Here is a 27,135-nt window from a genome sequence, read left to right on the forward strand (position 1 = left end):
GCCAAGTCTATATTTAGTTAGTTGTTGGGTTGTGTAGCCATGTTCTGGCTGCAGTGGAAGCTATGAGGCCTGACTCACTTACACTCACACCTACCCTATGGAAACAACTCTAAGTTGTTAAGGTTGAACGGATGAACTCAACGGCCATGACTATAAGCGTTATAAATGTAATTCAAGACGTTTTAATTCTTTTTACTATATTTTAACATATCCTTCAAGAATCAATGCCCAAGATGCAACAATTTGTTCAGTGATAAGGTTTTATAAATCACTGTTCGTTCTCGTATCCACAATCCAATCACGATGTCGGGAGGCATTGCCACAACAGTTCACGCAAAGTCACTGCCTAGGTAGTTACTCAGGGGTTCACGGTCACAAGATGATTCATATTGTACTTGATGTATTTTTTGAGGGGGGACTTATATGTCTGTTCTTTATCTACCCGAGAACAAACTGTTTATCAATTTGATCCCCATCTTCCTTCACGACCTGTTATGAACACATTCTGATACGTACAAGCACTTATCATCTGCTCCTGGTTTCCCTCAAAATCACATTCCATCGTGCTGACATACCTGTCAAACTTCCCCCTAACTAGGAACCGAGAGAGCACGGCACATCGAACAACGAATCGATACTCAATAATGAACATCCCAGTTCTATCCAGCTGCCTCCTTATCCTGAACCAGCACAACCATCCCCACGACATAGCAGAAGCAACAAGGTCAACTCTCAGTGATGGTATCTCTGCGACGCACGATTTCGAGTTGACGAACCCCGATGTCGTGATCGACTTATCTCGACTTGGCCTTGCGATGACCTTTGCTCGGGTCTCCAACCAGAAGGATACAGGCCCGACAGTTGGGGAGCCTCGTGGGACATCTTTTCTCTTTGGAACGTCTCCTCATCGATCAAACCATAGCTGTAAGCATGGTCGAGGAAGAAAAAGTCTGGACGGATTTGTCTCTCCGTCACGCCTCTGCGGAAATGCCTTGCGATATGGTGCATTCTATCTTGGTAGCATGCTCCAGTGTTGGGTGGATTATATGAAGATGCTCTGAACTCTTTATTACAGAACCAGCACACGCACACTGCAGGAAATGCATTGCCAAGATGGAAAGTTGCGATATGCTCGATCCATCCCGCCTCATCGTTAGGATCGAAAGTTGCATTGCATCCTGTGTAACGTACGAATTCGCATACAAGAGGTGAAGAAGGCACCGGCATTTGCGGGTATGGGATAGAAGCAGGAGGAGGTTCAGTGTAAGTGGAAGAGGTTTGAGGAGTTGGCATATCGAAGCATGATGACAGGTATGTCGAGCTACTGGCGTTCGACATGCAGACACTTTGAGTAGGAGGGCTATTTGCACCTTCCTCCGAGAATATCAAGGTTGAAGCATAATAGTTTGGCGTGGGAGTGAAACGGTGCTGTGAAGGTTGTGGCCCTTTTCTGGCATTGTGCTGGCTGATGAAACCATTTATGTCGTTGACAAGGTCTCCCATCTTGACGGGCACAGACAAGAAGCAATAAGGATGGGATATATGTCAACAAGGTTGAAGATGGGTGGTGGTTATATCGAGTCAAGAGTGAGTTGAGTCAATGGAGGGTGCTAACAAAGGCAGCGACTTGGATCAACCTTCAATGGCAAAGGCTTAGGGGAAACTGGACTCAAACCAAATACAGAAGAGCGCATACGATGAAGAAGAATTCGAAGTCTTGAGATACGAGACAAACTGAAGAAAGAGCTGAAGGATATCGATCAAAGAAAGGGAACCCGACACTTCTTATCCTCATACCAGCCATGTCAACATCAAGCGTCAGCACCAGCACCCTCCCCATTCACGACCCTTCTAGATCGGTAGCTTCGTCTAAACCACCAAGCATCTCATTCGTCACCCATCCCCCAAACCACTACTAAGAGCGCCATGAACGATGGCGCACCAAAATGACGGGGAATGCAGTGCAAACCTGCAGCCCTTCAGTGCATGCATGCATGCATAGACACGGAAACCATGCCCATCATCGACACTCTTTATGGAGTTCCTATGCAGTCAGTCGTGCTTGGCTCGGACGAAGCCGAAGATATGCGGGAGAACATGACCAATTGGGAGATGCTACGACGTATGTAGTGTACCATCGATGGTGTACTATGAGAAGTGTGGCAGAAGGAAAAGGTGGGAGATTGAGAGTTCAGTTCGTAACGCTGCTTCAAGGTAATCAATATCCCTGGACAGTTGCTTTCAGAGGGAGGAGTCGAAGCGCGGGGGAACTCGGGAAACCCCCAAAATTGAGGCTCAACGGGCCCAAGACACAGGTAAGTATGTAATAGGAAACCAGAGATGGGTGTTGACTAACTTTCCTCGAACCCTGGCTGTCAAAATACTCGTCTGACCCTTGGACATGGTAGGGTTTCAGCTTGAATCATATGCACAGCCTAATTGGGGTTCAGCATACTTATTACCGAACTGATTGACTGCTAATTCAGAGACAGGACCATACAATGTTTGCTCAAAACGAAATATCTCATACAATTCCGAAGAATCTGTCTTGCTTATTTCTTTGGTTATGATATACCAAGAATGCTCAATTCATCAAGATCAAGGTTGACTATTCATTCAAAGTATGATAGATAAACATGGATACATATGAGTCAATCTATGACATGCATCATCACCTGCAAGAGGCCGAGACATTTCGACGCCAAGCAGGCTGCTGTCGTAACCTTTCATCTTCGGTTCGCAGTCTTGAATATTTCCCGATTAACCATAAATGCACGCAGTCAGGAATCGTGAGTTGTCATGCATGGCCGAAGCCAGCATCAGCCCTATGTGGACAATATAGGAACAAGTGGGTGTTCGGTAATCAGCCAGACAAGGAATGCATTGCGATGGCAGCCTATTCGAATTGTCTCAGCTTCTAGGTCCCATTTCCCCACAAGGATATGACTGAGATGGACTTATAGTATCGTGATGAAAAGAATGGATCATTTGCTATTCAGGTTTTTCCTGACTATCTTTATTCTTTACAATTGAGCTGCAGCATACATTATAACAGGGACTAGGTACTATGTAGGTAGGTGACTCAAATTGACACAAATCAGCACCACCAGAAGTGGAATTGGTCAACTCTTGAAACTTTTACTCATATTCTTATCATTTTAACATACTTTTATATACAACATTTTAATCATGATCCCAATAGCGTAAGCTTCTTAACCCCCGTCACAACAGGAGGCTCCAACTTCTTTCCTTGTCCCATCACGAAATCCTGCAACACCGCCTCACCTCCAGTAGCGTGCCATGCCGGCTCGCCCTCGTTCTTCTTCTCACCCTCTGGTTCAGACGACTTGAACACCTCAGACACAGCAGAGGTACAAGCCTCAGACACCTCAACCATGAGGGCTTCAGCGGCGCGTGCTCGCTCGGGCATGTTTCTTCGGACAAGCGCAAAGATGAGACGCTCGGTATCTGGCGCGGCAGCGCTTACACGGTCAATCAGACGGCGGATACTGTTGACGAGATACTCCTCCTCGTACACAGTTCCCTTGCGTCCACGAGCACGCTTCTTTTCTTCTCGCTTGCGGTTCTTACTTGTTGCTCGACTAACGCCTGTCCCGGCTGTGCCCACACTGCCTGCCTTTCCTGTGTATCGTGTGAAGAGTGATGCACTGGTGCTGACACGGGAAGATGCAGCGACAGAGACATCGTCGGGAATGTCCATGCCACCGGCACGGTCTCCTTCATAGAAGGCAAGAGGGTCCTCGATAGCCTTACGTCGAAGTTCGGCGACGCGAGGAATTTGGGCCTTGAGCTGAGCCTTGCAGTCAGCGAGGAACTCAGTTGTAGTGCCTAGTGCGTCAGCAAGGCCGGTGTCAACGCTGGTGGTGAGGAGATCAGGACGGTTGCGCTGGACCACAAGACGAATGGCATCGGCAAAGTGGTAGCCCTTGCAGAGGCAGCTGACAGCCATGTCAATTGAGTCAAGGTACTCGAGGTGGATAGTAGCCGCAGAAGAGTAATCCTTGGCTTCCCAGAGGGCATCTGCAAGGTTGCTGGCGAGATCAGCCATGGACTCAGAAGACATGGGAGGTTGCTGCTGGGCTGCAGTGTAGAGACACTCCTGCCAACATGTAGCGCCGGCGGTTCGGTAGCAGCTGGTTGCCTTGGCGTAGTTTTCGAGAGACTCGTAGGCGAGACCAGCCTCACGGTAGGCCGAGGTTGACTCCAGGTAGGCGGCATATGCAGCTGTCAGTTCCCGAAGGCGAGGAGGATCGTAGCGGTATAGGCGTAGAGAATCATGGTAGAGAGAGTGTTTAGTGGTGTACGCAAGAAGTTCATCAAAGACATCCATGGTCTGGAGATGGCCGAGGGCCTTGACGCGGCGCTCAAGATGATCATCAATTTCGAACTTTCGGCGGAGCTCTGTTAGAGAGTGTAGGTTTTGAATAAAAGGCAAATATTCTCGAGGATCGCGCTGAGATTGCTGAGCGACAAGGAGGGCCAGTTCAAGATTATAAAGACCCAGGGCGTTCTCGTACAGACGGTTGACATCGACCAAGAAGCAGATGTGCTCAACAGCCTTCTCGGCGATCTTCTCATCCTCTTGCATCAACTCAGAAACAAGGAGAAGGCCATCGTCGAGAGCAGGAGGCGACTTGCACACGTGAGCGGTAATAGTGTTCTGAAGATTGGTGGCCTTGCGGCTCTGTAGGGCGCCGAGCAGAGCATCGCAGACGGTGTTGACCTTCGCCGCAGAGCCTCGTGGGGCAGGAGACATATCCGAGGGAATAGCATCAATGCCGAAAGACTTTGATCGTTTTGTATCTTGGTACATGGTCTGAGTGACGTCCTCGGCACTATGTTTCATTAGTTTTGAACTTGACAGTGTGAATGTAGAATGGCTTACCGAAGGGAAGATAGGAAGAGATCAATGTGAGCCACATCTGGAATCTGGTCGAGGAAAAGTCCAACGTTGGCCAAAAACTGCTCAGGCTGATGATCGTAAAGAATGTTCATATCCACACGCTGAGTACGACAGTACGAGAAAGCACGGGCATAGTTCTTCTCATCAATCAGGTTACGGATACCTGCCACAACCATGGCTCTAGGGAAGACAGTCTCGAGGTTTCCACGGGGCATTTGCAGAACGATACTCATGTTGGAGGGGATGGCAGTGACAAGTCTTGATCCTCGCTCTACGCTGCGGCATCGTTCGTCGGTTTCGGGGTCATCTTCAGGAACTTCAAGCTCTGGTTGATATTAGTGACTGGTCATACAAGAGACAAAAAGTGGCTTACCGTCGACGTTGGAGGACAAGTGAACAAACTTGACCAAGTGGTTATTGGTAGTAAAGATGAGATGGCTGGGAGTGACGACAAATGATGTGCAGTTCTTTGCCAAGAGGCGAGAGTTGGCGTAGATGTGACCATTCCTGGACAGACCAAAGGCGACGATCTCATCATCGACTTTGCTAATCTCAAACCAGGGAAGTTGTGTCTGGAATTGGACGGGAAGGATCTCGTTACCAGAGTCGCCAATATGGAACAGCTTTCCTGAGTTGTCCTGGCCATAACCTGCGAAAGAGCTATCGTCTTGGTAACTGGCTGTAGCGACCAAGATCTCTTGAGAGTTGACATCAGCAACAGACGTCTCGCCCTCGCCGGTAGCCTGTACGGATCGTTGGACGAACCCCTTTTCTTCCTCAAAGCCGAAGTAGTGGAAAGCGTCAGCAACAGCGGCGATCCTCAAAAGAACGTTGTAACCCGGACTGGCCATCTCGTCGAAAGTGATCTTTTTTGACACCTGCGGCTTGATGGACCTGCCGTTCTTGACAGGCCAAGTATAGATTTCGATACCCTTTCGGTGAAGGATAGCAAAAGAGGTATTGTCACGACCAAAGACAACGTCGACGACAGCAGAAGAAGCTGTGATGTCAAACATTGACATAGGAGGTGGTACGTTGACTGTCCTGAATGGAGTCAACTTGACCGTCTCGCCATCGATGACCGCAACAGCGCCGTTGTCATGGGGTGGCAGACAAGATCCTTTTGCTGTGTAAAAGATATGCTCGGCCACAACGACGTTACTCGTGGATGTAGTAGCGAAGCGTAGGGCCTTCTCAGGATGCCAAGACAGACATGTAGAGTTTGCTTCTATAGGCATCTCTTGCTTGAGATACCAGTGGTAGTTGCCCATTGTCCATAGCTGGACCATGTCCTTGAAGATGACTGCCAGGACAGTAGAATCCGAGTTCCACTCAAGACGAATCTTCTCATGAGCTTCCACTGGTCCAGAGGGAGAGCGTAGTGTGAACTCTCCGTGTCGCAGGCCGTTCCTCTCGAAGAAAACCACATCTATACGGTTTGAGAATCGCTGAATACCAGCCATCAGGTTTCCAGCTGGTCGCCAACTCAGAGCGCTCTCGAAACCATCCACAGGCTCACTTGCGCTGTCAAGTTCGCCTTCTCGAGAGTAGACTCGAATAACACGACGAGACCCCTCCTGTACAGAGTTGATAGCGACATAGGCACCGTCTCCTCGCCAGCTAATGGTTGTCGCACCGTCTTCCTGCGGACTAGGTACACCTTCGTCAACCTTCTCAGGAATAGTAGGATCGCGCATGGCCTTTGCGCCTCGTCCTTGGAACTGCGTCTCTTTCTTTCCCCATCCAACAGAAACATGCTTAGATGCGTTGAGATCCTCGACTGTCATTGCGATTTCTGCAACGGGGTCAAAAGATGATCCCATAAAGATGACATTGTTCTCCTTTGTGACGACAATAAGCAGCTCCTCGTCAGGAGACCATCGAGCGGCAGAGATACCAGCATCGATGGAACCGACAATCTCGATATGAGCGTCTTGGCCTGAGAACTCATCTTCTTGAACTGTGATGATGTCGCCTCCCTCAAGGACAAGACATGTAGTCGCTGAACCACTGAGATATTGGAGACTGACAACTCTGTCGGCAGAAAGATCTGGTGTTGGGCTGGGAGCATCCCAAGTTGCCACTGTACTAACTGAACTACCAAGATGTAAGCAAATGTTGTTATGTGTAATAAAGTAATATTCTATGAGATTGATACTTACATATCCTGATCGCCAGCGACCCTCAGCAACTCAATACCACTACTCTCCTCGGTAGGTCCAGCTACGCAGAGGACCTCATCCTTTTCAGGATCCCAGCAAGCAGCCGTGATATTGGCACGCTGGACTTGACCGAATCGAATGTTTCGAAGGTTGCGCATGTTGGCTTTCTCTTCACCAGCTGATAAATGTGCAGCTGTCGTTCGACCAGTACCACCAGTCTTTTTTCGTCTTTTGTCCCTTCGGACAAGGCCGACAGACAGATCAGGTCAATTCCCTTTTATTTTCTTGGGTGTGAATGAAATGGGCAATTCAGCGGCGATGAATTTGCTAGATTTGGAGTCGATGCCCGAATTCGAGATTTTTTGCGGTACTTGGTGAGGTTGGTGGGTAAAGTAGCCATGCGGGGTGGTTTAGCCTCTGCGATACCTACCATGACTCCCAAGTAAAGTACTCGCCATCATTGAAAAGTTCTGATCAACCCCCAAGGGCGTTTTTTCCCTTCTGGTTGCGTGCATCACACATTCTTTCCCTTCTTCATACTAGGTGTAATAACCAATGCAGGCTTTCGCTTCCGGGTCTCGGCGATTCAATACTTTATCGCCTCATTTTGTATTTTATTATCTTATTTTTTAATGACCTGACTTTTTCAATTTAGTCGCTTTCTTCTGCCTTCTTATACCTGATCTTGTTTTCCTCCTTCGTACTGATTGACTATTCCCAGTTTCACTCACTTCCATCTGCCGTTTATATCCAGCTGCAGCTCTTGCCATCACATGCCGATCGGTTCGCCCATTGGCTTCCGTCTCTCCGCAATTCATCTCTCAACACCAACCCCAACATAACCTGTTGTACTAGGCTGCTTCTTCGCCTGGTCATTGTTTATATCACCACATTGACGATACCTTGTCCGATAACGAAAACCCTATCATCGCCAATATGGACGTTGCCTACAACCAACACTCCGATCGCGCTCGTCGCAAGAACCGTTCCTCTTCTAATTTGAACCACCTCTCTCTCGCGCCCTTGACCGCCAAGCTTCCCCTCAACGACGACGAACTCATAGCCGACGCCATTGCATCACATCCTCAGACGCCTATCCACCCAATTCCCTCTTACATCCAGGGCAAGTCGGCCCCCACGACTCCGCGTCTTTTCGCTCGCTCTCCTACGGCACCACGCTCGCAGTCTAGCACTCGAACATCGTCAACACCACTCGCCAAGAGCAAATCCGCATCACACCTCGCCGCTAGCGGAACACGAAAAGCTCGGTCAGGTCGTGCGACGCCCAAACGCCCCAAAGATGATATGAGCTTCAGCATGCGCCATCGCAATGATAGCGATTGGCTATTGCGAACAGGCGCGCTCATGAGCTCCGAAGCTCGTGAATTCAAGGGTCAGACGTGGCTTGTCTCGCGTCAGAGCTCAACCAGCCTTGGAGGAATGGACCCTGATGAGGATGCCTTTGAGAATGAGCTTGCCCGTGAACGCGAGCTCACGAGTCGCCATGCCAGCCGACGTGGTAGCGTTGCTCCAATTGCCGAGGATGCATCTCCATACGCTAGCCGCTTTCCCAGCCGCACTCATAGTCGCTCCCATAGCTTGACCCGACCCCGGAGCCTACTTCATTCTCCTCTCGAGCTATCAACAGCTGCAGAAGGGTCTTACTTTCCGCACCAAGGAGTCAACAATGACCTTCCTGGCCCTGACTTTGTTAATCTCGACGAAAAGTTGGAAGAGCTTGAACAAGATGCGTCTCAAGATGATGAGGCCACCGTTAGACGGCTCGTTCGAAAGGGCCAGACAGGCGCAGGCACTTGGTTCGGTAGCGTCTGGTCTCTTTTCTCCGTAGAAGAAGACGATGAGGATTCGGACGAAGACAGTGATGAAACACCACGAGACAACCAATCTGAAATCGGCCAGTCTCGTAACTGTTCATCCCGCAATTTGGCAGGCATATCAACAGTTCCAGAAGAACGCGTACCTCCCCCAAAGGCTGATGAAGGTGGTTGGAAGGATGCAGCCTGGCTATTGAGCGTGGCCACGAAAGTGATGTTCTAGACAGAATGATTTATTGAAACCAAGACGATAAACCGTGTCGACATGATTATACAAGTGGTAAAGGATCAGGTTTGGTAAAGTAAAAAGAGAATGGACAAAGAGCGTAATATGTTAGTATTGTTTTCCTGATTATAGCCTCAACCTCGCACCCACATAGCAGACTCAGATAGATATTCTGACTTCCCCAGCCAGCAGGTATCAGAAGTTGGCCTCTGAGCTTTGGAGTACAAAAATAAACAGCCTAAGACGTCTGATCTAAGTAGCGTAAACTGACCTACCAATTTTGTCTTGTATGATCCTGATGGTCAACATTTCTGGTGTCCCTGATGTCTGGTTGCCTTCCTTACAACTGAGCCGCGCATGATATAGGGCTCGCTTTCTGCTTTCCTGAGACTGCTAAAACAAATATGGCATTTCCAATCAGGTTCCATCAGAATGCGTTTCCTTGGCTTCAGCCTCGGTGCCGTCCATGCTTCGCTGGGCCGGCGCGGGGTCCGTTCACCGCCCCACTCCCCGTTCCGCATCCCGGGAGTCAAGTCAACTGACAGCCAAAGTATGCCACGTCACTTTTGACTTCCTGTTTCGTTTATACCGTATGCTTCTCATGCACACTGCTACGACTCGAGCCCAAGCGGATGCAAACGAGGCAAAAAAGAGGAAAATACTCACCGCAATCATTCGGCTAGGGCGCAAGAGCTGAGGAGAATAAAACAAAACCGGTTTGTGGGGAGTTGTCACCTCGCAGGAGGATGTGCTGCGGGCCTCGCATGGGGTCGTTCCGCACGGGAATGATGGCAGGGTTTTACAGATGGGCTCGGTGTGAGATATGTCACCCGTCAAGCTTTGTTAGATGTGATAGGTGATTCGTGTATGTGGTGGTTGGGGTGCCTAGCTGAAGCCTTTTTGTCGAATTCGGCCACTGGTGGTTCGATTGTGATGTGGATAGCGTTGTGCGGAATATATGATAACATTCCGCCAAATTTTGTCCTCTGAAGAAGTGTATTAAGTCGTCAGATTCGCTAAGTAGTCCGAGTGTAGTTGTTGGTGTGCGGTGAGGTCCAATGCAGTGGATACTAATTGCAAAGACGGCCCAATATCAAAAACAACACTCGAGACATGGATCACTTGATAAGATCCTGTATTTAAGTGGGAGTATGATTAATGCCCCTCTGAGTGACAGGTGGGTTTAGCCGGCAGTCAACTTGACCCAGGTGTTCAACTGCCAAGTTCCATATACAACTCACAAGATCCAAGGGCCCTGTCTATAGTAGTTAGCCAGGCCATTCAACGAATAGTTAGCATGGCGAGTATGTAATGAACTGCACCGTCGACGGCTAAAAGCCCCGCCATCAGTCATGACATGACTTGGCCGTAATCGTGACCGTGCACGAGGGGCAGGAAGCAAATGAGGGGTGCTAAATGAGATGATCAACGGACCCTGCAGGGACCAACATTAACATAGCAAAACCAGTTCAAGTAGTGAAGCCAAGCCACAGGTTGACAGCAGAAAGGAAACACGATGGAGAAAATGCCGCACTGAGCACCTCTACGGTGGCTGGTGTGAACAGCATTGACTTCCATGTTGCAATCTCTGAGGGGTTCGTTGCGTTGGCTGGGGCCAGCTTCATCGACGGGTGGGCCAACGGGCATAAGACGGCGTGCATGTCATCCTAAGCTTCTCAATGCTTGCAGGAGCTTGCTTCCAAAAAGCTGGATTCTTGTCAGAAAGGTCCAACACTCGCGGCTGAGATGCCGATCGTATCCCGTCTCAGCAAGAACCAAGAGTTGGGTAGGTGGGCCTGTGACTCGGTGAATGTCGCGACACAGTCCCCGACAATGTGACTATTCCTTTCGTCCCTAGGTCAGATGAATTTTGAGGAGCCGTCGCCGAGATACCACGAGTAAGCAGACTAGTCAGAAAAATCATTCGGCCGAGAGATATTGAACACCAAGAAGAGAGACGTTGGCATGAGGCGGGTCATCAACGCAGAGACTGGCCAGCAAGTAAAAGGAATAACGGGTACCGCGTATAGACGATATCGAATTTCCTCAACCTCGGGTGACGGTTTCCTGGGCCCCGGAAACGTACATACCACACCGGAAGATTTATCTCTTAACTTTCGTGGAGCTGATAGCCAATAGCCGGCCCAGTGGATATAACGAGACTCTTGACTTTGGAGTTCCCTGTATGCCATCTTCATATGCGGTGTTGTCAGCACAATAGGCTGAAGAAAGGCATTATATGAAACATTCAGTTGTCTTGGATCCTGGATATGGGCCGAGGAAACTGTTCCTCCTCATGATCGCATTTGGATTCGGATCTTTTTGTGGATTTTGGCGTTGCAGGCTAGCGGAATAGGTAACGTTGAAGTTCAGGCATATTGCGCTAGGCGGATGCGGTTCTGAGGTCCCGGAGAACGAGAACGAGTAGACAGTAAAGCCAGTGAGTTTCTAACCCTGTTCTACATAGAGAGGTAGGAAGTCTGGAAGATTTCGATCGTGTGCCGAGTCAGCGATGTCAAGAAACGTCTGTGCTATTAAGTTATCGCGTGGCACAAGCATGGATGGCACTGACCTGCCTGACCTGAAGAGGAGAGTAGAGCACAGTCGCGCGCGGTATCAAGAACCAACGGTGACAAAGGAGACTGTGTTGGATGACAGGCGATCTTTTACGATTTAGGGATTGGTGCCTCCAATGGAAGCTTTGGAATCTAGGCCTTCTGCTTCCTGACGGAATGGAACCTAATGATGCAAGAGCTGTCCCTTCCCCAATTTTCTCTCTCTTTTCTTCCCTTTTTTAGTGGACTCTTGTACAAATCACCGACGTAATCGGCAGGGCCCTTCTACCCCTCCTACCATACCCTCCAGGTTGGATAGCCCGGGCCCTTGCGACTGGGACGGGGACTACCTAGGTAGGTAGGATAGACTGGGGGGCCTTTTATGGTTCACCCACCTACCTACAGGTAGTGCTCTGAAGTGTAGTACAGCTCAACAAGTGATAACCAACACGAGGAAGTTTTCCTTTTTTTTCTCTCTCACCCTGTGATTATTCTACCTAGTAACATCTACCTGTGTATCCTTTATCTTGACATCGTATCTACAACTTATTACGGTCCTCAACGGCTATCCTCTGCCTCGGACCCGACTCTACTCGTGCTTTCTAACGCTTTATGCAGCCACTGTCGTCAGTCGTACCAGGATAATAATCCTCGGGATCTCCCGCAGAACGTCAGTGTTGGATCACAATTCGACAGGACGGGCACTCACTCACAGTCCCAACTATACTCGCCAAATCGGTATTGTTCACAAGCGCAAAGAGACACACACAACCGAGGGGTCTAGAAGTAAAAAGAAAAAGAAAAGCAAAAGAATATCGATAGGTATTCTTATCTGGAAAATTACGTCCTATTATATCTCACACCATAAAACAAGAGACTTTTACAGTTTGGTGGCCCCGCCTCCCACTGTCAGGTAAGAAAATATCATTTCTATTCATGCACATCCTGTCTTTCTTCCTTTGGTTCTCTCTCTCTTTCACTGGATCTTTCTTCATTCTTCAAGAACTGGATGTCGGTACCTGATATACCTGTATGTCTCTCATCTATTCGGCCTTAGTTAGAGGTCAAGTCGCCTAAAATTTTGTCGTTTTTCCGCACTAAACACCATCCCCCACTCCCCTGAAGGTGCCATCTCCCAGTCTCCATGGATGAATGGGTTTTGGATTCGACGCCTTGCATTTACTAGAGCGGCTCAACCCCACTCACAATGGCTCTGTATTGTCTATTGTACTGTTGTCCTTCCTAGTGGTTATCCATTTCCATATCCATTCTAGGTACCTGGACGACACGACCGACCCTCACTCTCCATTGTTAGCCCCTCACTATGAGGTTTAACTGCCCACATAGCAGCAGCCGATATCACACACTTCTTAACCGCCGCCTTTCTGGCTAAGCCATATCACTCGAGCCATTATTTTGCTCTACCTTACCTTGCTCTGTTTTTCTAAATTTTGCTTTTCTTTGATTTGCGCTGCTGTGCTGTGCTGTGCTGTGCTGTGCTGTGCTCTTCTTTGCCTTTTCCTTCTCTACACGTCCTCGTCACATATATCGTCATTGCTCGGACAGCTACTGCAGCTGCCAACCAACTCGAAAAAGAGACTTCCAATCCAACAACCTCAGGTACAAAAACAAACCCTTGAATCAGTCCCAACGACTACTCGCCAGCACCTGTTGCTATTGTTGTTTTGCTATTGTTGTTTTTACTTCTATTGCTACTGTTCCATACCACCTGCTGAAGAGTGGCAAGCGTTACTTGGGCGCTATTGTTTCGCTCTCTACGACTTGAGACCCTTAACCAACCACTCCATCCGCGGTCCCGTCATCTTGTTCCCTTCCCCTCGGGCCAAGCTTCCACAAAACGTCCCGTTTCAGCTTCACCACCTTGAGCCTCTGAAAAGAAAACCGTCTATTTGCTATATTTTCTTTCCAGCAGCTCTATCTTTGGATTATTGTCTGTTTCAGCTTGCGCATCATTTATTGTTTCTGCTCTTTGATCGAGGCTCTAATACTCCCGCAGCTTAGGTGCTACCGTCCTCTCCTCCGACCCGTCACCTCTACCGGCCCCACGCTGTTACCCCGGAGCTGTTCAGCATCGCCTCTCTTCATAAAATTCGGTACCTTCGTCACGAGATCATAGACATATATCATAGCCGAAATGTCACCAGCTGAAGATAAGGTGGGTTCGATACTAGCTGCGCAACAGCTCGGATATTGTAACTAATGCACCTCACCCACAGAGCGAGACCGCCGGCGAGGTCGACTTTGGCGATAACATCGACATGCTCACTTTTGAGCAAATTCTGGAGATGGACGAGCCAGGCGACAATGAGTTCAGTTCATCCATTGTGTTCGGTTTTTTCGAGCAGGCCGAGGAGACCTTTGACCAGATTAAGAATGCATTGTGAGTAGAATTCGACCAACACCAGCACAGGGATATTCTGCGCTCTGGTGGAAGAGCTTTAGCTGACCATCTTTTCTGTAATTCTGACAGGGAAGAGGAGGATCTCGAGGAATTATCTTCTCTTGGCCACTTCCTCAAGGGTTCATCGGCGACGCTAGGACTCATCAAGATCAGGGACGGATGTGAAGCGATCCAGCGATACGGCAAGAATGAGAATTTGGACGGTTCTCCGCAAACAGACAACGAGAAATGCCTAAAGCTCATTGGCGAATATTTCACGACTGTCAAAGAGGACTACGAAACAGTAGAGAAGCTCCTGAGGCAATACTACGAATCAAAGGAATAAAGCATTCACCAAATACTGCCTCGGATCAAGCCGACAAGTTCACTCGGATCAGGACTAGTCCTCTCTATGGCACAATAGCCTAACGGAAGGCTTGTCACACACCTTGGACGAGGGACATTTTCTTTACGCCAAATAGTCGTTGTGTTTAGGTATATTCAGGGATGGAAGAGGCCGGGTTCATCGAAGCAGATACCCCAGGCCTTGAAAGGCTTGAGGCTTAGAGGACGACCCGCCAGGTCAATCATGCTCAGGGGTGTTACGAGGAAGTGCGGAAGGACATACCATTCCACTCCTCTTTGAATTGAAAAGCCTATTTGGAGATATGAAGAAGAGACGGGAGATAGACTTAACAGAGTATGGAATTGGTGCAAAAAAAGAAGACTGTCCGCACTCGTAACTCCTTAATTTTGCATTCCGTTTCAAAGGCCATTTGTCACCGTGAGATCTGTCTCATGAAATTGCTTTTCTTTCTTGGTCTTGAGATCAGTCACTTCTTGCTTATCGAATCCCTACCACTGTGACTGATCTGATACGTCTCCCGAAAGCTCTGACATTGGTGGGGTAATCTTGACGCACCTTAAAGTACTGACACCACAGAAACCCGCCGATACGAAGACCTGACATCATCAAGGTGTTGCCAGACAACGTCAGATCGGTTACACGCAGCGTGTTAGTGATGTTCCACAACCACCACTCTACCGCGTGGCAGGGTGTGCGAGTATTTTATATTCGTGCCCTCTACGAGTTGGGGTCTGCTAGAAATATACCGGAACGAGATTAGTTGGCTAACTTGACCAGTTGACGACTAGTGAATATTGAATTATACATCAAGCATAGTCTTGGAGGATAATCCTGGAGCCAAGACAATTACTTTCCCTCACAAAAATTAAACAAGCAGAAATATGCCGCCCAAACCAGTCAGGGCGTCCCCAACACATTTTGTGTGCATTCCCTTGGCCGGGCCACAGCTCATTAGAGCTGTGGCTGCTTTCCGTACAGAGGTCACCAATCCCGCTAGCTTTGGTATTCCTCCAACGGCAGTACGTCCAGTCGGCACGATGCATTTGACCCTTGGTGTCATGAGCCTCAAGGACGAAGGCATTCAGCAAGCAGCCGAAGTACTCAGGAGCCTGAAGTTGACCGAGTTCCTTGCAAATGCCAGGGCCGGGACATCCTTGACTGAAGAGCGACTCTCGCTGACGCTCAAGGGCTTACATGCTATGCAATCACCGGCAAAAACTACGGTGCTTTACGCTGCTCCTGTTGACACGGAGGGGATCCTTTACAAATTCTGCGAGCAGATCAAGACTACGTTCCAAGAGGCGGGACTGATGACCAAGGAGGACAGACCGTTGTTACTGCATGCAACTGTGGTCAACACCATCTATGTCAAGGATGAGAGAGGAAGAAGAATTCGAGAAAGGTTGACAATCGATGCACGGGACATGGTTAGTCTTTATGATGACTACGTTTGGCTAGAAGATATGCCTCTAGACAAAGTCACGTTATGTCGAATGGGTGCAAAGAAGATTGAGGGAACAGATGATGAAGCGTATGAAGTAGAGGCTGAAGTCGAGCTTTAGTGGAATTCTCGAACGAATATCGTGGCTAAAGTCGTGGCCCAGGGAAGTCTGGAGGCGAGATTTACACTAGGCTGCTAGATTACCTTGATAGAGAGACATGACATGATATGTGATAAATTATCTCGAGACCAAATAGGAGTGGTCGTGGACAAGGCAGACGTTTTACCTCTTCGTATTTGATAGTGGATTACCAACCATCAATCATGACAAGTGAAGGCTGACAGAGCAGTCGAGGGCATCAATTTGGAATTAACAAATAGGCAGCAGTATTCCTCTTGGAAAATATCGCTCTGTAAGAACACTGGTATTTAATTACACTTGGAATACATTATAATGCATGAGAATTGCGTACGTTCCATGTGAGCCGTAGGCATAAACCCCAGTCGTTGTTTGACGTGGATTTGACACCGACGTTGTTATAAACTCAGAATTAGCGCACCCTCCAGTGGATGGTCGCCTAAAGTCCTTAATCAATTGTCCCCTCCAGGCATCAGAATAGAGAAACCAACGTCATCAACATAACTTCCCGATATCTCTCCATGCGATCAGCCAAGCTTCAATAGAACTTCCACCGCACTTGATGCCAGAAACAATGTGGAAACAGGATCGCCTATCTTTGGACCCCACGACTTGACGATCCGATCCTCTGCAGTGGAGGTATACACACACACCACACCGAGATCTGACAGCTCCGCCTCGTTACCGCCATGAACAATTCTGAAAAGCGCCGTCCAGGCACCGGGAACTCGTCTACCCATACCCTACGAACCGGTGCTTCGAGCAACAATAGCCGAACCAGCATGCCCGCCATGCCTGCAAAAGTTGCCATGGCAGCTACCACCAACGCGACCCCCGAAGAGACACATGAGACGAGCAGCAACAATGGCGGTGCCCCGCTCAAAGAGAAGGAGAGCGCAGCTACAGGGACTAATAGTACAAAGGAAAAGGACCGTGAAAAGGAGCGCAAAGAACGGAGAGACAAGAGAGAGAAAGAGCGAGGACTAGAGGCTGCTCTGAAAGAGAAGGATGAGAAGATTGCGTACCTCGAGAAGGAGATGGGCATCATGGAACGCGAATTCCACCGCGAATTGGACAAGCTCAGCCAGAACGAAAGCGAGACGGCGACATTCTGGCAGGCCAAACACAGTGCATTGAACCAACAATATCTACGGACGGATACAGAGCTACGGCTTTTGCGCGCTGAAGTCGAAGTACGAGAAGGCGAGCGCGAAGAGCTTCGAGAAGGATGGGAGGTTCTACGGCGAGAACTAAAAGAGCGAGATGATGAGATTCGGGGACTGAGGGGTCAAGTACGAGGATTGAAAGAGTGGGTGAGTAACAGCACAAGAACAGATGGGCAAGAGTGCGACGAGGTCTTTGGGGATGGAATGGCACGGCTAGGTAACGGTCTTCAGAATTGGGTCATTGTCAACTTTCGCAAAGCCAAGATAAGTTAGTGAGATCCCTTCTCATCGGAAGATATCGAGCGCTAATATCGGGCAGATCTGGATAATTTAGACGAGGCGACGTTGGCTGAGATTAGCGAGCTTGTGCCCATGTATGAGGAGCTTGCATCATCACACAAGGTTTATCTACTACAATCTATTGTATCCAGGATATTAGTCGAGATGGTGTTTGACGCCTACTTTGTCGGCTTAACAGAAGAGCAGACGCAGCAATTCAGGCAACTAGAAAAACTGCTGTCTTCGTATGGTATGCGTCTTGTCACTAGCTAATACGACCACTCGCTAACTCTTGCAGCCGACTCTGACGAAGCCATCAACCAATGGCGGTCCTCCACTCTATCTCTCCTCCGTCGAGATTCATCTTCTCTTAAGGAATCAACATCCTCCGTTACCGAAGTCATCTTGAAGCGAATAACCCGTCTTCTCGATGCACTGTGTGGCACATCTCCCTCAGAAGCTCGAGACAGCGGACTACGAGTTCTTGTCAACAACTCGATCGAGCTCGCGCGCCTCGTTACTGTTCAGAAAGCCGTTCTTCGAGTCAACATGCCTACAGTGTTACCACACCAAAGAATCATGTTTGAATCTGAAACGATGGAAGATTTAGGCGGAGAAGACGAAGAATCATTAACGGGGAGAGAAATCTGCTGTGTCGCTTTCCCAGGGGTGATTAAACATGGTGATGAGCATGGAGGGCATTTACAGTACCGAAATGTTATACTCAAGGCGAGGGTGCTATGCAGCCCCGAGCAGGACGGAATGTCTGATTAGATGGTCTCGAAGACCCTAGACCTCGACAAGCAACGAGTGACTTGGCTGCTGGTTTCCTCGGAGACCATTTAGTATGCATTGCATCTATAACCACCCCCGGGTAGTCCGGTGGGCATAAGATCACGTCGAGGAATCTTAATCGCTATGAGAAACACAATATTATGGACACTTATATCGAGTGTAGTGGACGTGAATAGTACAAATAGATTAGGGATACTATGCATTAATGAGTTACGAAAGCGTTTCTACATATATTCTTCTAAACATAAAGACGGCGTGATTGATTTAAAGGATCCTTTCAATATTGTGGCATACCCCTTCATCCCCGGGACCTTATGAAGCATCACTTGTATAACTATGCAGTTTAGTAGATGAACGACAGATATTTCCCATTCGCCTCCGCTATGACAAAATCCCGACTAAAACTACCAGAAACCCTAAGTACGAGAATATCCATAACCATACCGACATGCATCGCGTTCAAACAATCTCGCATAAACCTCATCCCAGGCATTATCTCCGTAAACATAATGGGCCGCACCAAACGATCTAGACATGACAGAATATGTATACTTGAACACACGAGTAGCATGACTATGCGCCGTTCGGCTGTTCCGGCCCTTTGCCATCGTCATCGCCGTCCTTTGGTGGCGGAGGTGGGGGTTGGTCCTCTCCTTCTGCTGCTGCTGCTGCCGCGGCGGCCTCTTCCTCGGCTATCATTTGTCTAAGGAATTCAGCTTCATCATCATCCATGGCTTCTTGGATTGCTTCGCCGTCCACCTCCTCCTCGCCGATGGGATTCTCAGGAATGATGCCGTTCTGGCGTTGCCAAACCTCTCGTCTGATTCGATCGTCCTTGGCTTTGCGCGCCCGCTCAACCTCTTCAAACCCGCCAGACTTCTTGAGCTTGCCATCTGCGACAAAGTTGACGATTTCGCGATGCATGGGGTTGATGTTTCGCGTTGCAAGTTCCTTCTGGCGGAGCTTCTCGGCACGCTCGATAGCCTCAAGGCGATCTTCATGGTTTGGTTGTAAAGCTCTCACTTCACCGAGAACACCCTCCTTTGCCGCACCCTGGTCAGTACTGTTACCGAGGCTGACGAGACCCTTTGAGAATTGCCGAGCGTTTCCAGCGCTGGCACCAGTGCCATTGTCCTTCATCTGTTCCTTAGTCGCCTGCTCCACAAGAGTAAACGTCTCGGAAGCCTTCTCCAAATCGTCTCTCAGATCAACCAAAAGATCCTCCATAAGGCGAAGCTCGTCACGACCCTGGCAAACGTCTTCTAGTTCTTTCTCCCAGATCTTGGTCCAGATGGGCTTCTCCTGAACCATATATTCTTCCATTCTCTTCAATTCCTTGCTCAAAGTCGCGATATCCTTGCCAACGGAATCTAATTGTCTTGGTAGCGGTCGGACACCACGGTGCACCACATCCTTGCGCAGGTCCTCAATAAGATCCTGGAGGTCGTCCACTTTACCAACCAATCGGTCAGAGTCACCGTTAAGTTGTTTGCGTCCGCTAGTAACGTATGAGTAGCCAGCGTCGCCCTCGATATCGGGGATAGCAGCCTTGGTCGCGGCGACCTTGACGTTGGCAGCTTTGGTACGAATAGTAGCCATCGAATCCTGGATATCGGCTTGGAAATTAGAGTAGGTTTGGCGCATAACAGCCAGGTCTTGTTTAAGGCTCCTTAATTCTCCGAGTTGACTGTTATTCAACTTGCGTCCGGAGGTAAATTGTGTTCTTCCTCCATCCGCCGAGGCCGCTGCCGCTGGTGGTGATAGTGCGAGTCGAGCCATCTCGTTCGCTGCTTCCTGCTGCCGGTCTGACACTCGTTGAAGGGCTGCCCCTTGATCTGTTACTGTTTGCTTAACATCACGAACGATGTCCGCCAAAGAAGCAATTCCCTCATCGATATGCCTCTTTACCTCGTCCAAAGCCTCTACGTTAAGGACAAGAACAGTTCGATCCTTCACATCAGCCAAATCCTCCAATTCATGGCGTACACCGGAGATTGGGTCTTGAATGTAGATTTCGGGGAGATCTGCGCCATTCTGTTGTGTATTCCAAGAGAATTTCTCAATAAAAGCGAGTTGCAACCGTCCAATTGTGAGCTCGGCCCTTCCCTCTGACAAAACAAACTTCTTCACTTTAGACTTGTACTGTAGGAACAAGGTGAGATCCTTTGAAGGTGTTGGAGGTGGAGAGTCTTGGAAGTATGATGTTGCAGCAGGTTTTGATGGTGGTGTGGGTACAACCTCGGGTTCGGGCTTGGATTTCTCAGTTCTGGGTGTTTCGGGCGAATTACCATCGTCCTGAAAGAACATAGGGTCCGTAGGAGGCCCGCTAAGTGTCGCGCTGGCAGCATATGCGTCGTCTGGAGTCTGGGGCACAGGACTATCTATTTTGGAGGGCAGTTCTGCTGCGGGATTCTCTTCAGAGACCTTGTCTGGTATCCTGACAGGAGAGTCTTCGGCCGTGTTTGCTCGCATGGACTGACTTGAGTTATTGCGGTTGTGCCGGATAGATTGTCGACCCTGTACAGCACGCAGGGATTCTCGAACCTCCTTTCTTCCTCTATTGGGTATGGGCGAGTTTTGCGAAGGCAAAATTGGAACGCCATTGGCACCACCTAGATGTTTGGATATTTGATATTGAGAGTACCGACGTGAAGCTCGTCGTTCTAAGTCTCCACCCTTCTGCAGAGCTGCCAGGGCGCTTGAAGTGTTGTCCGGCGGAGTGGGCGGCGGAGGAGGAAACGAATCGATGTTGAGTTCTCCTCCCTGAGGTCCAGAAGGTGCACTAGGTCCCGTAGGGATTGAGCTCTCGCCTTCAGGATAAGGTGGTACCACGGGCATGTTTTGCATCGTGTTGCTAGAAAGTGAAGACTGTTCTGATATCGCGGATTGTCGAGACGATTCACGCTGAGCGTTGAAGCGGCGTGGAGACCGGTTCGTACTACCGCTCGACGATGGTAAGTTTTCAGTCGGCTGCGCCTCAGGTGGAGGTTGGAACCCATTCTCTAGACCCTCCTCCAACATGTTGGTGAGCCCGCTGTTGCCACTGCCAACTGTGCTGACGCTGGTTGCACGGTCGGGCGGCGCATGGCCGTCGCGATCTCGAGCTTGTTTCTGGCGTAGCTTCTGTTGTTTGCGCTTCAGACCGTGTAACAAATTAATAATTATGTCGCGGATCCTGGGCAAATATTTCTCTAAGCTCTCAGCGCTGGCCTCCTGGCTCAGCGTCGCCTCAAGTATATGTCGCAAGGAATCAGGGACGTTTCCTAAGTCAGATGTGTCAACATGAATGGCAGTGAATGCGCGACAAGCCATGTTGAATTCGTAGCCCAGGCGCACGTAAACGTCTGACACCTGGCTGTCGGTGGCTTGTCCCCGCGACCATTGCGTCAAGGTTTCTAAAAGCTGTTTCGTTGCAACGAGGAGGTGGGTGACGCTCTTTTCGATCTGCGATAGAGGCATATTCGAACCGCTACCACCAGAACCCTGGAGAACGAGGGTGTCAGCAACTTGATTGTAATCGGGCATAGACGTGGGGCAAGCAGGGCTCGGCAAGGGCACAAGATTGCCCACGTTGCGAATTATATACTTACTTCACGATTCATCCTTCGAGAGCCAGTGGATTGTACAGACCTCGCTGAGGCGCTCGAGGCCCGAGCCTGCAGTGCTGGGGAGATGGACCGAACAGGAACATTAGGTGGTGGTCCAGGCTCAGCGCCAGGCGAACGACGATGGGCAAAGGCGCGTTGAGAACCGGATGACGGAGCTTGCATTTCGGCTTATGTTTATAATATCTGGTGTTCGCGGCAGGAAATATGTAATCGATAGAGGTCGAAGAAATGAGAAGGAGTGGCAACCCCGGTCGAGAAGGACAATTTGGGGATTGAGCGCCGAGGGAATTGCTTAATGATCGGATTTCGGAGGCCTTCGAGGGGCCAGAGGCATCATCAAAATGAATGAACTGTTGAGAAATCGCAAGAGCGGGTGGTGGCGTCGCAAGGGAGGGACAAAGCTGTCGATATAGCGAGGGTATCGGGGTGGAAGTGACTATAAAAAGTAAAGAGAGGTTGAGATTGAGTCGAGTACAGTATGAAGTGTACGATGGATGATGATGGTGGTGGATGGATGACCTGCAACTCTACCAGTGACCCAATAGTCGAGGTAGCTGAAAGTGCAGTGCCCAACCTAACCTGGCTTTGCTTGATCTGTATCGACGATACCCCTGCATTGCAGCACGTGCCACCACAGCGAAGCGCAAGGCCTGAAAGTAGGTAGGTATTTACTACGACCTGACCTATCCACGAGACTGGGAGAAATACCATCCAATTACTTTTGTTTCTTTTGCTAGGTAGGTATCTAACGTCCAAAAGCCGTTGGGACGATGAATTGGAATGTTCTCAGAAAACCAAACCCTTTTCGTTATCGTCCAGTAATTGAACTCCAAGATGAATCTCCAGTTTAAAGACATGCTTCTAGGCATGAATCTACGAGTTTTACTTATAACACGATAATGATCAATAACAGTAAAATGTCGCAAATCTATAACAATATCATCTATGCCATAATAGTAGACCTGCTATATGTTTTGCCGCAAAATGCGCTGTCGGCTAGGGAACGGCTTTAACGCTACAGCCGTCTTGGCTATCCGTTTCATGGATCCGGGGTTAACAAGTCAGGACCTTGTTTTATGCTTTCGATGAACTACCCCGTGAGTCTGAGCCATGCTTTTGGGAGGAGTACGTCTGTGGGCACAAAGAACAGAATAATTGAACTGGTTTGTTCATCGAGATTTAAGCTGGCCAAACAACATTCCCTCCTAGAGCCAGTAAACATAGCTGTCAAGACATTTTGAACTAGCTGACATAGGAATGAGCAACCTCAATTGTCTGAACCCTACCTAGACAAGCCAGCCCTTGAGTAAGCAACATCCTTCTCGCCTTTGTATCAATGAGTGATCGATTGATCAGCTAACTCTAATCAGAAACCAGAAATTCTCCCATTGTTCTTCGTCGCCCGAGTTTACACGATATGGCACCATGTTTTGATTTGCCATCCGGAGGGGATGCTCATGACTCCACATGTCCTCCCATATGTTCTGGCCAAGGTTCATCAATCTAGGAGGGAGTGTAGAGTTAAGGCACGCCCACTCATCCCTCTCCAAATGCCACGGACTGCGAACGTCACCCCTATTCATTGTGAACTGAATGAAGGTTGTTATAGTGAATTCGGCCAAGCATCGGTGACTTATTCTCTGAAGTCTTGTGAGCATGCTTAGACCTTGCGAGGTAAGGAAGCAGATGTATTCCTTCAGCTGCTGACAGAAATCGTTGTTCTGAAAGCAGTATAACAAGTACCTTTCGTCAGGTTGCATGAACCAATCGATTTGTAACTCGACCTTGCCGTGGATAGATTCGAGACGTTTAGCAACAATCGACAGTAGATCCCAATGTTTCTGCAATATGTAAAAACGAATGCAGTAAAACCTACCAAAGGTATTCATGCGACTGGACCAAGGCATCCATAGATGTCTGGCAAAAAATTGTTTTCGTATCGTCCCTCCATAGTTGAAGTATCTCCCACTGCTGACGTAGAACAAAAATCGGTTTCCTCGGTAGTAAGCCAGGCAATGACTTTCATAGTTGAAAGCGGCGTCCATAAACAGCTTTCGCTCCTCTCGTGTTAGTTCTATTAACGACTGAACACGTTGAAGCTCCTCTGGCGTGAGCTCAGCACCGAGTATTCTTGTTGCTGATGCTGATAGTTGCTGTTGATATGTGTCAAAAATATTTTTTGCATCTTCTCCAACCTCCAACAATACACAGAGTGCTGCGAGCGAGAACCTGTGGAAACATGGTGGCTCAGATTCTTCAGCATTCTGGTCAAGAAGGGTCTCGAGATGTCTCTCAACCATGAAGTTCGACAAAGTGTGGAAGCCTGGTTGCTGTCTCATATGGCGTAGACGCCCTGCCAACGCGAAGGAGGGAAGATCCACGTCGCCGAAACGAGCCAACATACGAGTAACAAACAATTTTCGGTTCTCGAGAAGGACATGCAAGGTGACAGGGAAAGCTTTCACAAGTGAAAGAACATCCGAGTTGCAATATATCATTATTTCGAGCAGTAGCTCACATGGTAGATGATAGATGTAAGCCATGGTGTTGATGCGTTGTGATGAGAAGACAATAAGAAGAAAAATCATCGAAAATATAGCCAAAATACCTACGAGTATAAAATTACTGAATTCTTGAGTTAAATTATGCTTTAAAGTGTATCGATTTCGCATTAGACTTCGAGGGATACCTATATCAATCAAGCTTTAAAGTGTATGTTATATTTTCGCGATTAAAGCTGATCACATGGCAATAATCAACTATTTAGTTCAGATGAAGCAGATAAAAAAAAAGTCTAAAGGGCTAAATAATATCCTAAGAAGATCAAGGTTACATTTTAGATAGATAATAACACTATTCAGAAAACTCTTTCTGCAACTGCTAGGCTCCAGTCACGAATGTTGAAGCACTAAGTTTGTTGAAAAGATTTGGACTCCTGCGAAAAGTCATGAAAGTATAAATAAAAAATTAAGATGTTAGCAAAGCTTTACTCCTTTGGAGCTCACTAACTAACAGAAGAGGATCTGTCCGATTTCCCAATCAGTACAGGGGAAAGGGGCTGAATTATACCATTCTCTTGAGGATGATATCCCATGATTGCAACCATGACTTACACCGAGCGGGAACGGGGTTTTACTTTTAAGTCCCTGCACCGATCGTCGAATGCAAGCTAAACGATATTAACGAAGCAGCCACTATTTTTAGAACCAATCCTCTGGGCAGGGCTGAAAGCAAACGTCATCATCTCAGAACAACGGGAGCGTGGCATGAAGCCTCTGTCATCATTGATAGCAGTAGTGTTGAAGCAAAGAAACCGGCGCTGTGGGAGATTGAACTAAGTAGGCGTTGGGAGCGGTGCAACGTTGACTTGTGACAGAAACAATATGGGAGAGTGGCTGCCACCCTATGCACAACACGTCCAGGTCGAATGAGATGCCTGAAATAGCTTAACGCGGCTTCAGCAGGGCTGAACTTAATAGCCGGTCCACCCGTCGGGGTTCCATCTAGACTTGCAAAGTCCGGTTGTAAGATAGTTGTGTCTACTTGCAATCAAACCGCCGGAATGAAGGAATATGGTGGCTGTGGTTATGATGGGAAAATGTATTTAAATGATGGAGGCGCCAAGCCATCATGAACTGTAATAAATCCTGTCTCTCAAGTTCAACTACATTCCTCACTACTCTTTTAGACATTTATAAACACAATTCAAAGATGGGCAATCGAAAGATAGCAATCATTGGCGCAGGCCCAGCTGGTACGCATCAACTAGTCCGTCCGATTGACTCCTCACTAACACACCATAGGATGCTTGTTAGCAAGACTTCTTCACCTCGCAGGTACAGAAGTAACTGTCTTCGAGGGTGAAGCTCATCCGAACTTCCGATCTCAAGGAGGTACCCTGGATCTACACACAGCTACAGGCCTCGCAGCTCTCAAGGAAGCTCAACTCTTTGATGACTTTCTCAAACACGCTCGCTACGATGGACAATACATGGCCATTGTGGACAAGGACCTGGAATACCATCTCGAACGAAACGCGGTCGGGAAATACAATAAGATCGAAGAACGTCCTGAAATTGATCGTTCTAGTCTCCGAGAGATCCTATCAAATTCACTACCCGAGGGTATGATCAAATGGGGCTACCATCTCAAAAAGGTCCAAGGTCAATCCCTTGTTTTCGAGCATACTACAGTCAACGGATTCGATCTCATTGTTGGCGCAGACGGCGCGTGGAGCAAAGTCCGGAAAGAAATCGATCCAAGTCTCGTTCCGGAATTTGCGGGTATCGGGATGTTTGAGTTGGAGATCACAGATGCTGAGAAGAACGCTCCAGAGCTGTCTAAGCTGGTGAACAGAGGAAGCATCTTTGCCAGTACCGATGGCAACCGCACAACCATTCAACAAATGGGTGATGGCAGTTTAAATGTTTACTGCGGTTTTGTGACGGACAGCCCGGACTGGTACAAGCCAGAAACTTGTGGTTTCAATCCTCACGATCTGAAGGAGACGACACGGGCGTTGCTCGAGACAAGATATAAGGATTGGGACCCTCGACTCAAACAAGCAATCGAATTATCAAACGGCCGCTGTAACCCAAGATCGCTATTTATGCTTCCTGTCGGCAGTAAGTGGGAGCACAAGCAAGGCCTGACTCTAATTGGCGATGCAGCTCATCTCATGACACCTTACGCTGGTGAAGGCGTTAACCAGGCTCTTGATGATGCGATGCTACTTGCCAAAGCAATCAATGGAGCGGCTGATAAGAGCGATCAAGAACTAGACAAGGCGGTCAAGAGTTTCGAAGAGGTCATGTTTGCGCGTGTCGGTCCAGTTCAGGAACTTACATGGGGATTGTTACAGGACTGGATGTATACGCCTGGAGCGCCCAAATCTGTCATGGCAAAGTCAATGAGCAGACACATAAAGCATCGGTTGCCATTGGTGCTTCAACCATTGGGTGTGGCGGCTGTGCATGGTTATTATTTTCTGAAGAATAAGAACTTGGTGAGCTGAAGAGCTTCACAGTAGAATTAATGGAGGATAATGCAAGGATGAATGAATTACAGGTCGGAGTTCATGATTGGAATCAGTGCCGGAACTATCGGTAGTTGTTATTGGTAGATGTTAGAGAACTACTTGGTCTTATCGACAATAATGGCACAGAAACATGTATCTTTTTGACTAGCCTCAGTTGCACAGCCCATGTGACCAGGGGTGCTGATCACCCATCATAAGA

At 48.5% G+C, this 27,135-nt stretch overlaps 9 protein-coding genes across 9 annotated transcripts; 5 read left to right on the forward strand and 4 right to left on the reverse strand.

Moving 5' to 3' along the window:
* Positions 1 to 732: 732 nt before the first annotated feature.
* On the reverse strand, positions 733 to 1,503 carry FPOAC1_006830 (uncharacterized protein; the record flags this gene model as incomplete). The annotated part of the gene is made up of 1 exon (XM_044851303.1): positions 733 to 1,503. The coding sequence occupies one exon, from the start codon at positions 1,501 to 1,503 to the stop codon at positions 733 to 735; it is 771 nt and encodes a 256-aa protein (XP_044710015.1).
* A 1,684-nt stretch (positions 1,504 to 3,187) lies between these two features.
* Positions 3,188 to 7,244, reverse strand: FPOAC1_006831 (uncharacterized protein; the record flags this gene model as incomplete). The annotated part of the gene is made up of 4 exons (XM_044851304.1): positions 3,188 to 4,856; positions 4,907 to 5,249; positions 5,298 to 7,021; positions 7,087 to 7,244. The coding sequence occupies 4 exons, from the start codon at positions 7,242 to 7,244 to the stop codon at positions 3,188 to 3,190; spliced, it is 3,894 nt and encodes a 1,297-aa protein (XP_044710016.1).
* A 778-nt stretch (positions 7,245 to 8,022) lies between these two features.
* FPOAC1_006832 (uncharacterized protein) lies at positions 8,023 to 9,144 on the forward strand (the record flags this gene model as incomplete). The annotated part of the gene is made up of 1 exon (XM_044851305.1): positions 8,023 to 9,144. One exon carries the CDS (start codon positions 8,023 to 8,025, stop codon positions 9,142 to 9,144), a length of 1,122 nt encoding a protein of 373 aa, XP_044710017.1.
* A 4,713-nt stretch (positions 9,145 to 13,857) lies between these two features.
* Positions 13,858 to 14,449, forward strand: FPOAC1_006833 (uncharacterized protein; the record flags this gene model as incomplete). The annotated part of the gene is made up of 3 exons (XM_044851306.1): positions 13,858 to 13,878; positions 13,940 to 14,103; positions 14,194 to 14,449. 3 exons carry the CDS (start codon positions 13,858 to 13,860, stop codon positions 14,447 to 14,449), a joined length of 441 nt encoding a protein of 146 aa, XP_044710018.1.
* A 902-nt stretch (positions 14,450 to 15,351) lies between these two features.
* On the forward strand, positions 15,352 to 16,032 carry FPOAC1_006834 (uncharacterized protein; the record flags this gene model as incomplete). Its single annotated transcript, XM_044851307.1, has 1 exon — positions 15,352 to 16,032. One exon carries the CDS (start codon positions 15,352 to 15,354, stop codon positions 16,030 to 16,032), a length of 681 nt encoding a protein of 226 aa, XP_044710019.1.
* Positions 16,033 to 16,739: 707 nt separating this feature from the next.
* FPOAC1_006835 (uncharacterized protein) lies at positions 16,740 to 18,269 on the forward strand (the record flags this gene model as incomplete). Its single annotated transcript, XM_044851308.1, has 3 exons — positions 16,740 to 17,484; positions 17,536 to 17,745; positions 17,794 to 18,269. 3 exons carry the CDS (start codon positions 16,740 to 16,742, stop codon positions 18,267 to 18,269), a joined length of 1,431 nt encoding a protein of 476 aa, XP_044710020.1.
* Positions 18,270 to 18,863: 594 nt separating this feature from the next.
* Positions 18,864 to 22,060, reverse strand: FPOAC1_006836 (uncharacterized protein; the record flags this gene model as incomplete). The annotated part of the gene is made up of 2 exons (XM_044851309.1): positions 18,864 to 21,773; positions 21,881 to 22,060. The coding sequence occupies 2 exons, from the start codon at positions 22,058 to 22,060 to the stop codon at positions 18,864 to 18,866; spliced, it is 3,090 nt and encodes a 1,029-aa protein (XP_044710021.1).
* A 1,190-nt stretch (positions 22,061 to 23,250) lies between these two features.
* FPOAC1_006837 (uncharacterized protein) lies at positions 23,251 to 24,441 on the reverse strand (the record flags this gene model as incomplete). The annotated part of the gene is made up of 1 exon (XM_044851310.1): positions 23,251 to 24,441. One exon carries the CDS (start codon positions 24,439 to 24,441, stop codon positions 23,251 to 23,253), a length of 1,191 nt encoding a protein of 396 aa, XP_044710022.1.
* Positions 24,442 to 25,609: 1,168 nt separating this feature from the next.
* FPOAC1_006838 (uncharacterized protein) lies at positions 25,610 to 26,912 on the forward strand (the record flags this gene model as incomplete). Its single annotated transcript, XM_044851311.1, has 2 exons — positions 25,610 to 25,652; positions 25,702 to 26,912. The coding sequence occupies 2 exons, from the start codon at positions 25,610 to 25,612 to the stop codon at positions 26,910 to 26,912; spliced, it is 1,254 nt and encodes a 417-aa protein (XP_044710023.1).
* Positions 26,913 to 27,135: the final 223 nt, after the last annotated feature.

This window comes from Fusarium poae, chromosome 2 (assembly GCF_019609905.1).
Source record: "Fusarium poae strain DAOMC 252244 chromosome 2, whole genome shotgun sequence".
Classification (NCBI taxonomy): Eukaryota; Fungi; Ascomycota; class Sordariomycetes; order Hypocreales; family Nectriaceae; genus Fusarium; species Fusarium poae.